This window comes from Plecotus auritus, assembly GCF_963455305.1.
Source record: "Plecotus auritus genome assembly, chromosome: 3".
Lineage (NCBI taxonomy): Eukaryota > Metazoa > Chordata > Mammalia > Chiroptera > Vespertilionidae > Plecotus > Plecotus auritus.
Window position 1 is genome coordinate 69685600 of NC_137772.1, and position 12979 is coordinate 69698578.

Below are 12979 nucleotides of genomic sequence, written 5' to 3' on the forward strand. Positions count from 1 at the left end.
TAGGCACGCATAACCCACAGACAAGACTTAATAAATCAGAGTCTTTTTCATGGATCTTTCAGAAGATATCTTAAAGTGTCTGGGACTTACAGCCAGAATGTGGCCCAGAGGGCTCCAAGGTGGGGTCGTCAGTGAATACCAACAAACAGCCTGTTGTTCACAGATCTCATCATATTCTGTTCTCCATAAGAAATATTGACTGTCATCCAGAGCTGTTTTGACCAAAATATGCCAGTCCCAAGGAATCAAATGGTCATTTTCAGACAAGGCATTAAGAAGTCCTTTTGTAAATGGACTATTAGCCCCATTTTCTCTAATGCCTATCCTTATTTCTTAAAGGTATTAAAGGAGAGTGGCTCATGCAAGATCAGCAAGGTAATGAATCCTATTACCTTGCTGATATTGCATAACTATGCAAGCCAAAAGCTCTCCTTCTAACATAGCTTGCCTGGCACATGATCCCATAACTGAGGATCTAGTTCAGGGGTGGGCAAACTTTTTGACTCGAGGGCCACAATGGGTTCTTAAACTGGACCGGTGGGCCAGAACAAAAGCATGGATGGAGTGTTTGTGTGAACTAATATAAATTCAAAGTAAAGGAGCGGAGGGGAGAGCAAGAGAACCGGATAGAACAGCCGGATCCGGCCTGCGGGCTGTAGTTTGCCCATGGCTGATCTAGTTGATGAGCTTTCCCACGCTGGAGGAGGAGAATTGGGAAGGGGTTCCTCTGACGCCTTAGGTATTACAGGCTCTACCTCAGGAGGAAGGGGCAATGGTAAATCCTCCTGGCATTCTGTAGGCTTTTGATCCTCAATATAAAGTAGGCATACTGCAGCTCAAACAAGAGCCCACATAGCTAAAGATGACAAGAGAACTTGTTTTCTCTTTAAGTTCCTACCTACTTGCTCCCAGAGATCAAGGTCTAATGTTCCAGCATCAAGGCACCAAGGATTATCCTATATAATAAAGAGCTAATATGCAAATGGTCATCATGCAGTAATGGCTCAGACACTAAACACTGGGGAGAGAGGAATGGGGACCAGCCAGGCACAAATGAGCTCGCAAGAAAGGAATGAGGACCAGCCAGGCTACGCTGGCTCAGGAGAGGGACAAGCCTCCCGCCCTGTGGTCCCAGGCACCAGTGCCTGCGGCTGTGGTCCAGATGAAGCCATCTGCCCATGGTTCCCTGTGGCTGTGGCCAGCCCAGGAGAAGCTGGCCCAGGTCCTGGGTGCCTGCAGCTATCCAGAGGGAGGGAAGCCCGGGTCCCAGGTGCCTGTGACCAGCTGGAGGAGGGAATCCTGGGTTCTGTGTATGGGGCGAGGCAGAGGTGGTTAGGAGGGATCAGGCAGGCAGGGATAGGTGATTAGGGTCCATCAGGCAGGCAGAGGTGGTTAGGGGCGATCAGGCAGGCAGGCAGAGGGGTTGTGGGCTATCACGCAGGCAGGCAAGCGGTTAGGAGCCACCAGTTCCAGATTGCAAGAGGCAGTCGGATCCCCTGAGGGGTCCTGGATTGGAGAGGGTGCAGGCCGGGCTGAGGGACTCCCCCCACCCCCGCAACTTGTTGGGCAGCTGCTGTCGGATTGTGAAAACCTAGCCGAGACACAATCCCATTGAACTTGGAAATCCCAGTGAGCCCCAATGACTTACTGCGCAGTTACTTTTCATTTTCTTACTCTTCATTTTTGAGGTTTCCACCACATCTCATTATGTTCCTTGGTCCTCACGTGGGGCACCACTTACCAGGGCAGACAAGCAGACCCTGAGTGACAGATGAATGATTACCCTGACATCCGATTGCTGTGAAAGAGAGGGCTAAGGGAGTGCCTGGCTATAGGAGCCAGAGAGCCCTGTTGACCTGCCTCTTCAGGCTTTTATTAAAATAGCAGTTTGGGATAAAGTTTATCTTTCAGATATAATCAGTACGGTAAGTAATCTTGGGAGGACACATGTGTCTGCAATGTCCTTTAAGCAAGGACACCAAAAGATTAAACATAAAGATTGCAGTAAACACCCAAGAGTCTGCACATGCACAGACTTGTTTGGAAAGGTCAAGGAACAATCAGGGACAGACACCTTTGGCCAACTTCCCTAGGTTGGAATTTTGATAAGCACAGCAGGCTGCCTTCAGCCAATTCGCCTAGGATGGAATTTCCTCCTTACAAACTTTCCAAACAAGTCTCCTGTGCTCACCCACAAACAGCCAACAGAACAATAGCTATGTGATGTGAATGAATCAAAATAATACCTTTTTTTTATTAGATCAGCAAAAATGTATTTTTTGGTGTGCTGCATAACTTTAATAATTAATTTATATGTGCCATGAGATGTAAAAGGTTGAAAATCACTGTCTTGGACAGTTATTATTCTAGACTAAAGATGGGCTTGTAACTGAGCCCTGGACAGAGAAGGATGGGAGAAATATGTTGGGATATTTCTGAGGGTGTCATGACCATTAGCATATTAGCTCTTTATTATATAGGACTAGAGGCCCGGTGCATGAAATTCATGCATGGGTTGTGGGGGGTTCCCTCAGCCCGGCCTGCAGCAACGCAAGCGTTCCGTACCCAGCCTGGCCAGTGGCCCTCCACAGCTGGGCACGGAATGCTTGCCTTGTCGCTGGGGTGACGACGCAAGCATCCCCCCCCTGCCCTGGCCACTCTATGTCCACTGCCCAGAGGCCCTCAATGGCTAGGGTGGAATGCTTGCCGTGTCACCACGGCAATGAAGCAAGCATTCTGCCAGGCCTCTCATGCTGCCCGTTCTCAGCAGCCGCCCCCCCCACCCCCCCCGGCAGGACTGAGGAAATTCGGTGGGGTTGAGAGTACTGGGCACCGCCATCTGTGGCTACTATGGGCACTGCCATCTTTATGATGGAGTGACAATCAATTTGCATATTCCCTCTTTATTAGATAGGATTTGTATTGCTCTAAAAGATATAATACATGTTGGTAACATACAATTTTTTAAAACAAAATTAGAGTATTTGGTGGATATTGCCAAGGATTTAGGTATTATCTAAAAAGTCAGAAAGTTGAATGCTCCTAGTTGAGTGGACTAGAACCAAGTCAGCTGGTCTCAGAGTAAAACCCAGAACATCAATGGTTTAACAAGAAAAAAGGGAGGATTTGAACATCTTTGAGCAAGACCACCATTTAGCTATCAAGCCCTGAAAGCACCGGCGGCTTTGCTGTTAGTCCCCTGTGTTAAACAACAGGCCCAAGGGCACCTCGTTGCCTATATGCTGCTTCTACTCTACCCATTGCATCGTTATTACAGACAGCATACCTATGCTTCAGTCCATTTGTTTCACCTGCCTAAAACAAACTGATGCTTTATCTTTTTTTACAGTTTTTTTGAGTGGCTATGAGACCCCTTAAAAATTAGTGGCTTTATGCCCTGACCAGTTTGACTCAGTGGATAGAGCATCGGCCTGCGGACTGAAGGGTCCCAGGTTCGATTCCGGTCAAGGGCATGTACCTGGGTTGCAGGCATATCCCCAGTGGGAGGTGTGCAGGAGGCAGCTGATCGATGTTTCTCTCTCATCAATGTTTCTAACTATCTATCCTCTCCCTTTCCTCTCTGTAAGAAATCAATAAAATATATTTTTAAAAAAATTAGTGGCTTTATTATGATAGGATATGAAAAAACAGGGTGAGTGCTACGGTAATTATCAGTCACTGCTACATAGATAATATAGAAATCAAAAGTAAGTGTTAAGCCTTTCAAAAATTCAGTAGAAAGGGTTTGACTCTAATTATAAAACAATTTTAGTTTTGATTTCAAAAACTCACCTTGCCTGCAATTAGTATGTAGTAATATGATAGCTAAGCAAGGGATTAGCTAAGAAATAATCTCCAACATTTTTGTATGAGCATGATTATTGGTAAACAAATTTTTACTCCAATAGATTTTTCATAAATTATATTAATATATTAATTATTTACTCTAACAGTTTTTTTAATTATAAAATATATTAATTGTTTAAGACTACAATTATTATAAAACATGCAAAGGTACACATTAAATAATAAGACAATATAATTTCTAATATGTTATTTGCATATCCAGATGATAGCATTGTGCACCCTCTGAGTAAGAGGTCCTCCACTTTGGAGACCACTGGTACTTCTTAAACTTTAGTGTGCATAGTAACTGAGGATTTTCTTAAAATGAAAATTTTGATTCAGTAGGTCAAGGGTGGGATACTCTGTAGGATTCCATAAAAATATTACTAGCAACTGAAACCCACATGGAAAGTGCTTACCTTTAACTTTTGCTGTCTTACCTAAAAATGTGGGATAGCTTGCTAGTGTCATTGAATTATCTTGAAGGAAAATTATACAAAAAAGTTCTAAAAGAGATTTTATTGCAGAATTCTCAAGGGAAATAATATCTGCAATAGCTATAGTATAAAATATATAAACAATTATATGAATTTAAAAAAAGAAAATTTTGATAACTTTACACATCAAAAATAAATTTTATAAATTTTTGTCAGAAGAATCATACAATTATTAAGTTAGAGACACAAAAAATGACTTTAGAGTCCTGGCTGGTTTTGTTCAGTGGTTAGAATGTTGGCCTGTGGACTAAATGGTTGTGGGTTTCATTCCTCTGTTGTGGATTCGTTCCCGGCTTCAGTCGGGGCCCAAGTGGGAGGCAACCAGCTGATGTTTCTCTTTCACCTCTCTCTCTCTCTCTCTCTCTCTAACCCTGCCCTTCCTCCAACCCTTTCACTCTCTCTAAACCATCAATGGAAAAAAATATCCTCTTTGGATGAGGGTTAAAAAAATGACTTTAGATATTTCTATTGTTTTCATTAGATTATTATGCTTTAATGCAGGTTTAACATTGTTACATGAATATAGCACAGAAAAATATCTTTTTGCATTGTTGGCCTTGCTTTCCTACTTCTGTAAAGATATTTTTAGTAAGCACAAGAAGGAAATTGAAGTATTCTGATTTTCAAATTATTCTGGTCCAATTATTCACGTCACTTCCTAGTAATGAGATCTTTCTGCAAGGGAATCATCGCAGCTGCAAGAAACACGCAAATCACATTGGAAGGCATCCAGGGTTCAGAAATCCTGTGGCAATCTATATGAATATCTTTCTTTATAATCTGTAAGCATCAAGTATGAATATTTTCAAAGTAAACTTGAATATTTTTTAAATTTGGTTTATTAAAATAAGCAATCCTTGGAATATAGTTCTTATCCAACTATTAGAATTGTTTGGGAAAGGAATATAAGTTTTGAAAGTGAAAGAATATGTTACAATTATGCTTTCATCCTGCTTGCAGATCTTAACAAAGCAGCTTTAATAACTAATTCTAAGAGGGATTATACTGACCATTTTATTTTTATAACAATTAAAATTTACTAACTTAATTATCAACCAGTAATAAACTCATACTATGACTTTTATATTTAATCTACCAACATAAATGCTATAAATAGATACTTTTTAAGAATGTGGAATCTAAAGAACAAAATAAACTGATGAACAAAATAAATCCAGGGACATAGAATAAGGCAGGGGATGGGGAGAATTAACCAAAGAACTTATATGCATATATGCATAACCCAAGGACACAGACAATAGTGTGGTGAAAGCCTGGGAGGTGGAGGGGGGTTGGGGAAGGCAGGCTAGAAGTGGTCAATGGGAAAACAAGGAGACATCTATAACACTTTCAACAATAAAGACAAATTTAAACAAATAAATAAATAAAAATGAATGGAAAGAACAAGTAGGAGAAACATTAAAATTCAATCTAAAAATAATCAGTTATTACATTAAATATAGATGGATTAAATAACCACGTAAGTCAAAGATCAATATTCTGGAACAAAAACAATCTTAATGTAGATTCATTAATAATTAAAAAATTACACCTTTAAGGTGAAATTCACTACTGTATAGAGAAGAAATATTTCATAACTTAAAAAATAAATTCAGCAAGAAAAAATTGAATTCATAAATATTGATAGCATACATTGAAATGAAGTAAGAAAGGTACAATATATATTATATAGGAATTTTTTAATTAGAAAAATATTACTGGGAGAAATTAAAGACAATCTTAATAACATAGAAGTATATACTATGCTCTGTTCAAATTGATGTTACATTGCTTAATACAACATTGCTTAAAGTAATAAAGTATTTGAAATGGTAGTATAAAAATATTCTTCAAAGTAGAGGCACAAGATGTATCATCTCTGATTTTTAGAATTTTCTTTTTCACATGGACATAAATAAGAAAATTTCTTTAAGTTTGTAAAACATCTAGGTCATACTATTTATTTTTGGTTCTAAATGTTTTCAATTTAATGATTAAACTTTAGTAAACAGTTTCTACAGCATTGCAATTGTTTTCTAACAGCTACAGCCTATTCTGAATAGCATCATATATTTTACTATCAATTTTTTAAATATGTTTTTATTGATTTTTAGAGAGAGAGGGAGGGAGAGGAATGTGGGGTTGGAAACATTTGCTGAGAGAGAAACATCATCAATCAGCTGCCTCCTGCACACCCCTACTGGGGATGGAGCCCGCAACCCAGCCTGACCAGGAATCGAGCCAGTGACCTTGTGGTTCATGGGTTGATGCTCAACCACTTAGCCACCCCAGCTGGGCTTACTATCAATATGATTTTTAAAATTTCACTGTGAAATAAATCCATTCAGTTTTCACTTCTATGTTCTAGGTGTGACAGTACTTGAAGGCCCGATTTATGCTGTGGGAGGCCATGATGGCTGGAGCTATCTCAATACAGTGGAGAGATGGGATCCCCAGAGTCAGCAATGGACTTTTGTTGCAAGTATGTCAATTGCCCGAAGCACAGTTGGTGTAGCAGCATTGAATGGCAAGTGAGTAGATTTTTCCTTTTTATCTGGGAAAAAAAAAAGTTTTTGAGTGAATATTTTTATAAATGAACTCTTAGTAAGATTGTCCAATTAAAATCTTTTAATACCCTAACCGGTTTGGCTCAGTGGATAGAGCGTCAGCCTGCGGACTGAAGGGTCCCGGGTTCGATTCCGGTCAAGGGCATGTACCTGGGTTGCAGGCACATCCCCAGTGGGGGGCGTGCAGGAGGCAGCTGATCGATGTCTCTCTCTCATCGATGTTTCTAACTCTCTATCCCTCTCTCTTCCTCTCTGTAAAAAATCAATAAAATATATTTTAAAAAAATCTTTTAAAAATATCTTCAGATTTTAATTGTTTTAAAAAATTAGTCTTCATGGATAATTGACAAAGCAACACTGTATTTTTCTGGTCGTCTCTTCATATAAAATAGAAACCAGAACTTCACATGAATTGCTGGTTAAAGATGTATCAAATACATTTCATGAAAATTACATTCACTAAAGATCTGCAAACTTAATATTCTTTCTGATAAAATACCTGAGGAGAATTCAAAAGGGTACAAGAACCCTAGCTGGTTTGGCTCAGTGGGTAGTGTCAGCCTGCGGACTGAAGGGTCCCGGGTTTGATTCCAGTCGCCGATCAATGATTCTCATCATTGAAGTTTCTATCTCTCCTTCTTCCTTCCTCTCTGAAATCAATTTTTTAAAAAGTATATATTTAAAAAAGGGTACAAGAAGTTTGGTGCCCAATACATAATTTTTGCCTAATTATAACAGTCTGGTCACTTTACACAATTTCTATTTCTTTTACTCTGTATCAGGAATTCTCAGCCTTAATACTCTTTATTTTTTGAGCCAGATAGATTTTTGTTGGGGGTGAGGCTCTGTCCTGTGCATTGGAGGGTGTTTAACAGCATCCTGAGCTTCTATGCACTAGGTGCTAGTTACTCTGACCCCAATGTGACAACCAAAATGTCTGCAGACATTGTGAAATGTCCTTGGGGATGGCAAAATGCACTCCTTCTCATTACCTTGAGAACCCCTGGCCTAAACAAAGTAAATAACATATCTTTGCCTGGACAACTGCTCAAACTAACAATCTGGTCTCCCTGTTCATTCCCATACAGTCCACTTGCTAAAGCAGCCAGAACAACCTTTTATAAATGCAAATGTCAGTGTTCTTCAAGGGCTCTCTTTGCAATTAGAATAAAATGCATATCTTTACCTACAAGGACCCACTCGATCTTGTCCTTGTCTACTCCTTTTCTTCTCTGTGTACCAGCCAAGTTCCCCTTTTATCTATGCCTCAAATATGGCAACTTCTAAGCCAACTCAGTTCTTTTGTGTTTGCTCTTTTTTTTTTTTTTTTTTTGTCTGAGATGCTGTTTCTAGCAAATCTCAGGTGCCTATCCTTCTCATCCCTCAGGTTTCATCTCAGAATTTGTCCACATGAAGTTATTTATTAGCCATTATATTTAAAACTATAGGCCCAGGGCATGAAATTCATGCATGGGTAAGGTTCCTCGCGGGTGCCAGCTGCCTGGCCGGGGCCTCCCTTCCTTGGCTGCTGCCGGCCACCTAGGCCTTCCTTCATTCCACGCTGTCCGCTGGTGGTCAGAGCACATCATAGAGAGCGATGTAACTCCTGATAGGTCAAACTCCCAATGGGACACTTTGCACATTAGGCTTTTATATAGAGAGGCAACATTGAATACCTTCCCAAACTATTTACTTATTGTTCTTGAAATTATATATGTTATTGTTTTTGTCTTATCACTAGCTTTACTAGTATATGTTCACTAAATGTTGATATTTTATAAACATCATTTATTGTTATATTCCTGGGTTTGATAGCCCTTTACCATATGTACTCAGTAAATGGTGAATGAATTGCCCTGACTTTTTGTTAATCCTCACCGGAGGATATTTTTTCCTTTGATTTTTTGAGAGAGTTGAAGGGAGGGAGACAGGGGGATGAAGAGAAAGAGACAGAGACAGAAACAGAGACAGACAGATACATTGATTGGTTGCCTCCCTCCCCATGCACCCCCACATGTCCTGATGGGGCAGGGATGGAAACTGCAACCCAAGTACATGCCCTTGACAGTGAATTGAACCCTTGACCCGGTGCACAAAATTCGTGCATGGGGGGAGGGTCCCTTCAGCCCAGCCTGCACCCTCTCCAATCCAGGACTCCTCAGGGGATGTCAAACTGCCAGTTTAGGCCTGATCCCTGGGACCTGCGGATACGCCTCCTGCCCCAGTGCCAGGGCCAAGGGACCTGAGGCTGGGCTGGGGGACCTGAGGCCGTGCCCCCCACCCAGCAGGGCTTGACAGGGGACCTGAGGCTGCATCCTCTACCCCAGCACCAGGACCGGGAGACCTGAGACTGGGACGGGGGACCGGAGACCGCAACCCCTGCCTGGTGAGGCTTGACCGGGGACTTGAGGCCATGTCCCCCACCCTGGTGCCAGGGCCAGGGGACCTGAGGCTGTGCCCCTCACCCCGGCGTCGAGGCCATGGGACCTAAGGCCTGGTCAGGGAACCTGAGGATGCGCCCCCCACCCAGCAGGGCTTGACAGGGGACCTCAGGCTGTGCCCCCAACCTGGCATGGCTTGATGGGGGTGGGACAGGCTGGGTTTGGGTCTCGCTCAATTTGGGCACACGCGGGTGGGCGGGGACATGACTCTGGGTCCCATGGCATGCTCCAGACTCTGACAGGAGGGAGATTTTCATATACATTTTACTAATTTTCTTTCATCTCTAATACTTCTATTACAGAGAAAGGGCAAATAGCAATATTAAAATATTTCCTCTAATTAATTCCCTTTTAATGTGCACAAATTTTGTGCACCAGGCCACTGGTAAGTATATAAATTCCTTGGTTTATTTCTTCTGGTCCTTTTAGCCCCACATCGAGGTATGTCCGCAAATTTTCTTAACAGACATGAGAAATATCCTTACAACTTTATTATCTTATTTATTTGCAACATTATTCTGTAAGGGCAATACATATACACATACACACAGACTATATTAAAGTTTCTCATCTTATTCTAAGTTTATAATAATTACCTTGCATTATAACTTTGTGATCCTTCCCTAATACTTTACTTTGAAATATCTTAAAATATGTGTGTGTTTTTTATAGATCCCCTCCAAACTCAATCAGAAATAAATGGGATAAAAATCTAATAAGTAAAATATTTAATGGACAATGTTCTATAAATTTCATATGTTGTTATAATTGTATTGTTGATCCAATTTTTTCTAATGCCCCTTTTAATTTAGTTATTCATGGAATTTATTATTTGGGTTGTTTTTCTTTTTCTTTTATTTTTTGGCCAGCTAGAATATTTAATATCTTAAGAAATTATGTTTTACTCTAAAGCATTATTCATACCAAATATCAGAATGTGTAGTATTCCAAGTTTTTACTTTGTAATTGAGTGCATTTTCCCAAATTTTAATTTTATTCTATGGAATGTTTTAAATAATGCAACATTTACTTCAATTAATTTTTCTCCTTTAAAACAAAATAGTACAGCTCTCATTTGAATATCTCCCCCTCCCCCACTCTAGATATGATTTAATGGCCTAAAAATTCTGTGGTTTGATGGCTGTCTACTAATGTCTTTTTGTTGTTTTTCTGTTTTACTCAGAAAGAAATATAATCACTAGAAAATCACCTTTCACTTTAGACCCATAGCAGAAAATTGTTTCAACATCACCCTTTGACAGTTGTTTTTTTTCTCATCTCTATTGATGTGTGTTTTCCCCCTCTTATGTCATTTTCACATCTCTCTAATGTGTCATTCTAATCTGACTGTTGCTTCTCTAAATGTGATTTTGGATAATTTTCCTAATTAAGGCTAATCAAAATAGCGAACATCCCTCTTGAATTTAGATTATTTATGATACCATTTGTTGTGGGAAAACAAGAAGTTGGTTTATAGCTTAAAATTAATGCACGTATTCTGATGAATTTATGAGCAAAATTATATCCATTTCATGAAACATTTTGGTCAGTCTTCCAATAAGAAAGATTATGCTAAATGGCAGTTACATCATCTTATGTCAGCACAGCCACAAACTTACTCGGTGAATAAAAAAAATACAACCAAACAATTAACAAATATTGGTTTTATATGGCCATATGACTCCTGAATATTTCCACTAATGATTCTATGTGATTCTTTTGTGCTTTCAGTTTTAGGTTGGTTCTTTCAAACTTTGTACCTAAAAGCTCTTTCTTGTTTGTTTATTTTTATTTTATCAGTTAGCTCATACAGCAGATGCTGACACTGTCTGAGTACATCCATAAACGCTTGAATTTTAATAAATGCGTTCTATTGCCCCTAGTGATCCCCCAAAACAATGGAGTTTGTTTCATTATTCCCTTCAAAACTTATTCAATCATTCTTTCAAAATCTCATGTTAGTTACATTCATGGGAGAGTTGCCATTTCTGCAAGTCACAATTTTTGCAATTGCAGCCTGAATTTTATGCAGCTTGAAGAATCACAAGAACAAGTGTCAAAGTCTGTTGTTTTATTTGGTGTGCCCGATATCTAGCACAGTAACTAACTTATGCCTCAAGGCCCATCACTTGTTTGGTGATTCCAAATACCCTGTTTCTATTTTTGTATTCAAACTTTAGTATTGTCTTCCTTAAAAGTGGAACTCCAAATTCATATAAGCTTTTATATAATAAGCAATTTATATTAAAATTTGTATTATCTTAGATTCACACTTTTTTTTTTTTAATGAAACTTCTTGTTTACTGAATCTCACTTGGGAGGTTTGTAATTTGCCTCCTGGGGGGTGTGGGGGTTGGGAAATGACTTTTAAGCTGGGACTTGATTGATTTAACAGATTTCCAGAAAGTGGGGAAATCAATGAGAAGCAAGGAGAAGGAACAATTTGTGTCAAGTCCTTGAGTGTGAAATGCAAACAAATGGAAGGGAATTGAGTTTGGTGGGTGGAATATAATGAGACAGTGGCCCTAACAGATTAGATATAAAAGCAGGCCTCAGGTCACATAACAACTTGGCTAAGGTAAAGATGTTATAAAGGTTAAAACAGGGCAGTGACATGGTTGCATTTAAATTTTATAAAGATCACTCTGGTGAAGAATAATATGTAATTGTTCAAAGAAATTCCATCATAATGGTGGATTGGCTAAAATGTACTCCAGTGGTTCAAAGGGATTATTTGATAAATCATGTCTCAGTATTAGAATGTATCAAAACAACAGATAATTCATTGTGGTCCCCAATTTGAGCACGGCCAATACCAGGCTCCACAGTCTGGAATACAGTATTTTTTATGATTTTGAACTCTTCTTTCTTCTCCAGTCTTCACTCTTACCCTGGCCTTCCAGTCACTCTATGTCCCAGACATACTGAATCGCTCTGATTCCCTGAACATGCTTTTATAGTCACACCCTTTTGTCTTTTACATACTCATCTCTTTGCTTTGATTTTTTTTTTTCTGTTGTTTACTCTTAATAACTTGTGACTGTCCACTTAGTTTCTCTCCTCAGATTTTCATCTAATCTTCAGGGACATTTGAAAGCTCTCTAGAGTGATAGCCTAAAACAACTCAAGGTCTTTATGTGCATGACATTCCATGTGGCAAGATCAGTACTAACAGGATGCAGTTTATTAGACTTGAGAAAAATAGTGTCAGGAAATATTAAAACAACAAAGAAAGGGAATGCGGAATTTTAAGAGGGGTAGAGCCTGAGTTGGCAAGGAAAGAGGGAGGGATTAAGAATAAAAGTGGCCATTTCTATCAGGTTTAGGTTGTTGAATTCTACCAAGTGTTGGGATGTGGTTAATTGACCCAACTTAATTTGCGTATTTAAAATGGTGAGTTGTTTTTCTTTTTAGGAAATATGGGCACGTTCTAATAAATTAAGGGAAGTATTTTCTTCCAAACTTTAACCCACAGTCTTGCATGCCGGCCATGTTTTAATGGCAGCAAGTCTCAGTCTGTGTTTGCCCCATGCATCCAGTTTTAGTAAGGAGGAACAAAAGCAGCATACAACCTGTTGTAAGCTTCCTGACATCCGCTCACTGTACTATAAGTACCTCAACAAGTACG

At 39.6% G+C, this 12979-nt stretch overlaps 1 protein-coding gene across 1 annotated transcript in view; it reads left to right on the top strand.

The window, feature by feature from the left end:
* KLHL1 (kelch like family member 1) overlaps positions 1 to 12979 on the top strand; it is a 435664-nt gene that overhangs the window by 387654 nt on the left and 35031 nt on the right. Inside the window, exon 8 of the mRNA XM_080659234.1 lies at positions 6712 to 6874. Coding sequence (XP_080515360.1) covers positions 6712 to 6874 — 163 coding nt within the window. The remainder of the gene's footprint in view (positions 1 to 6711; positions 6875 to 12979) is intronic.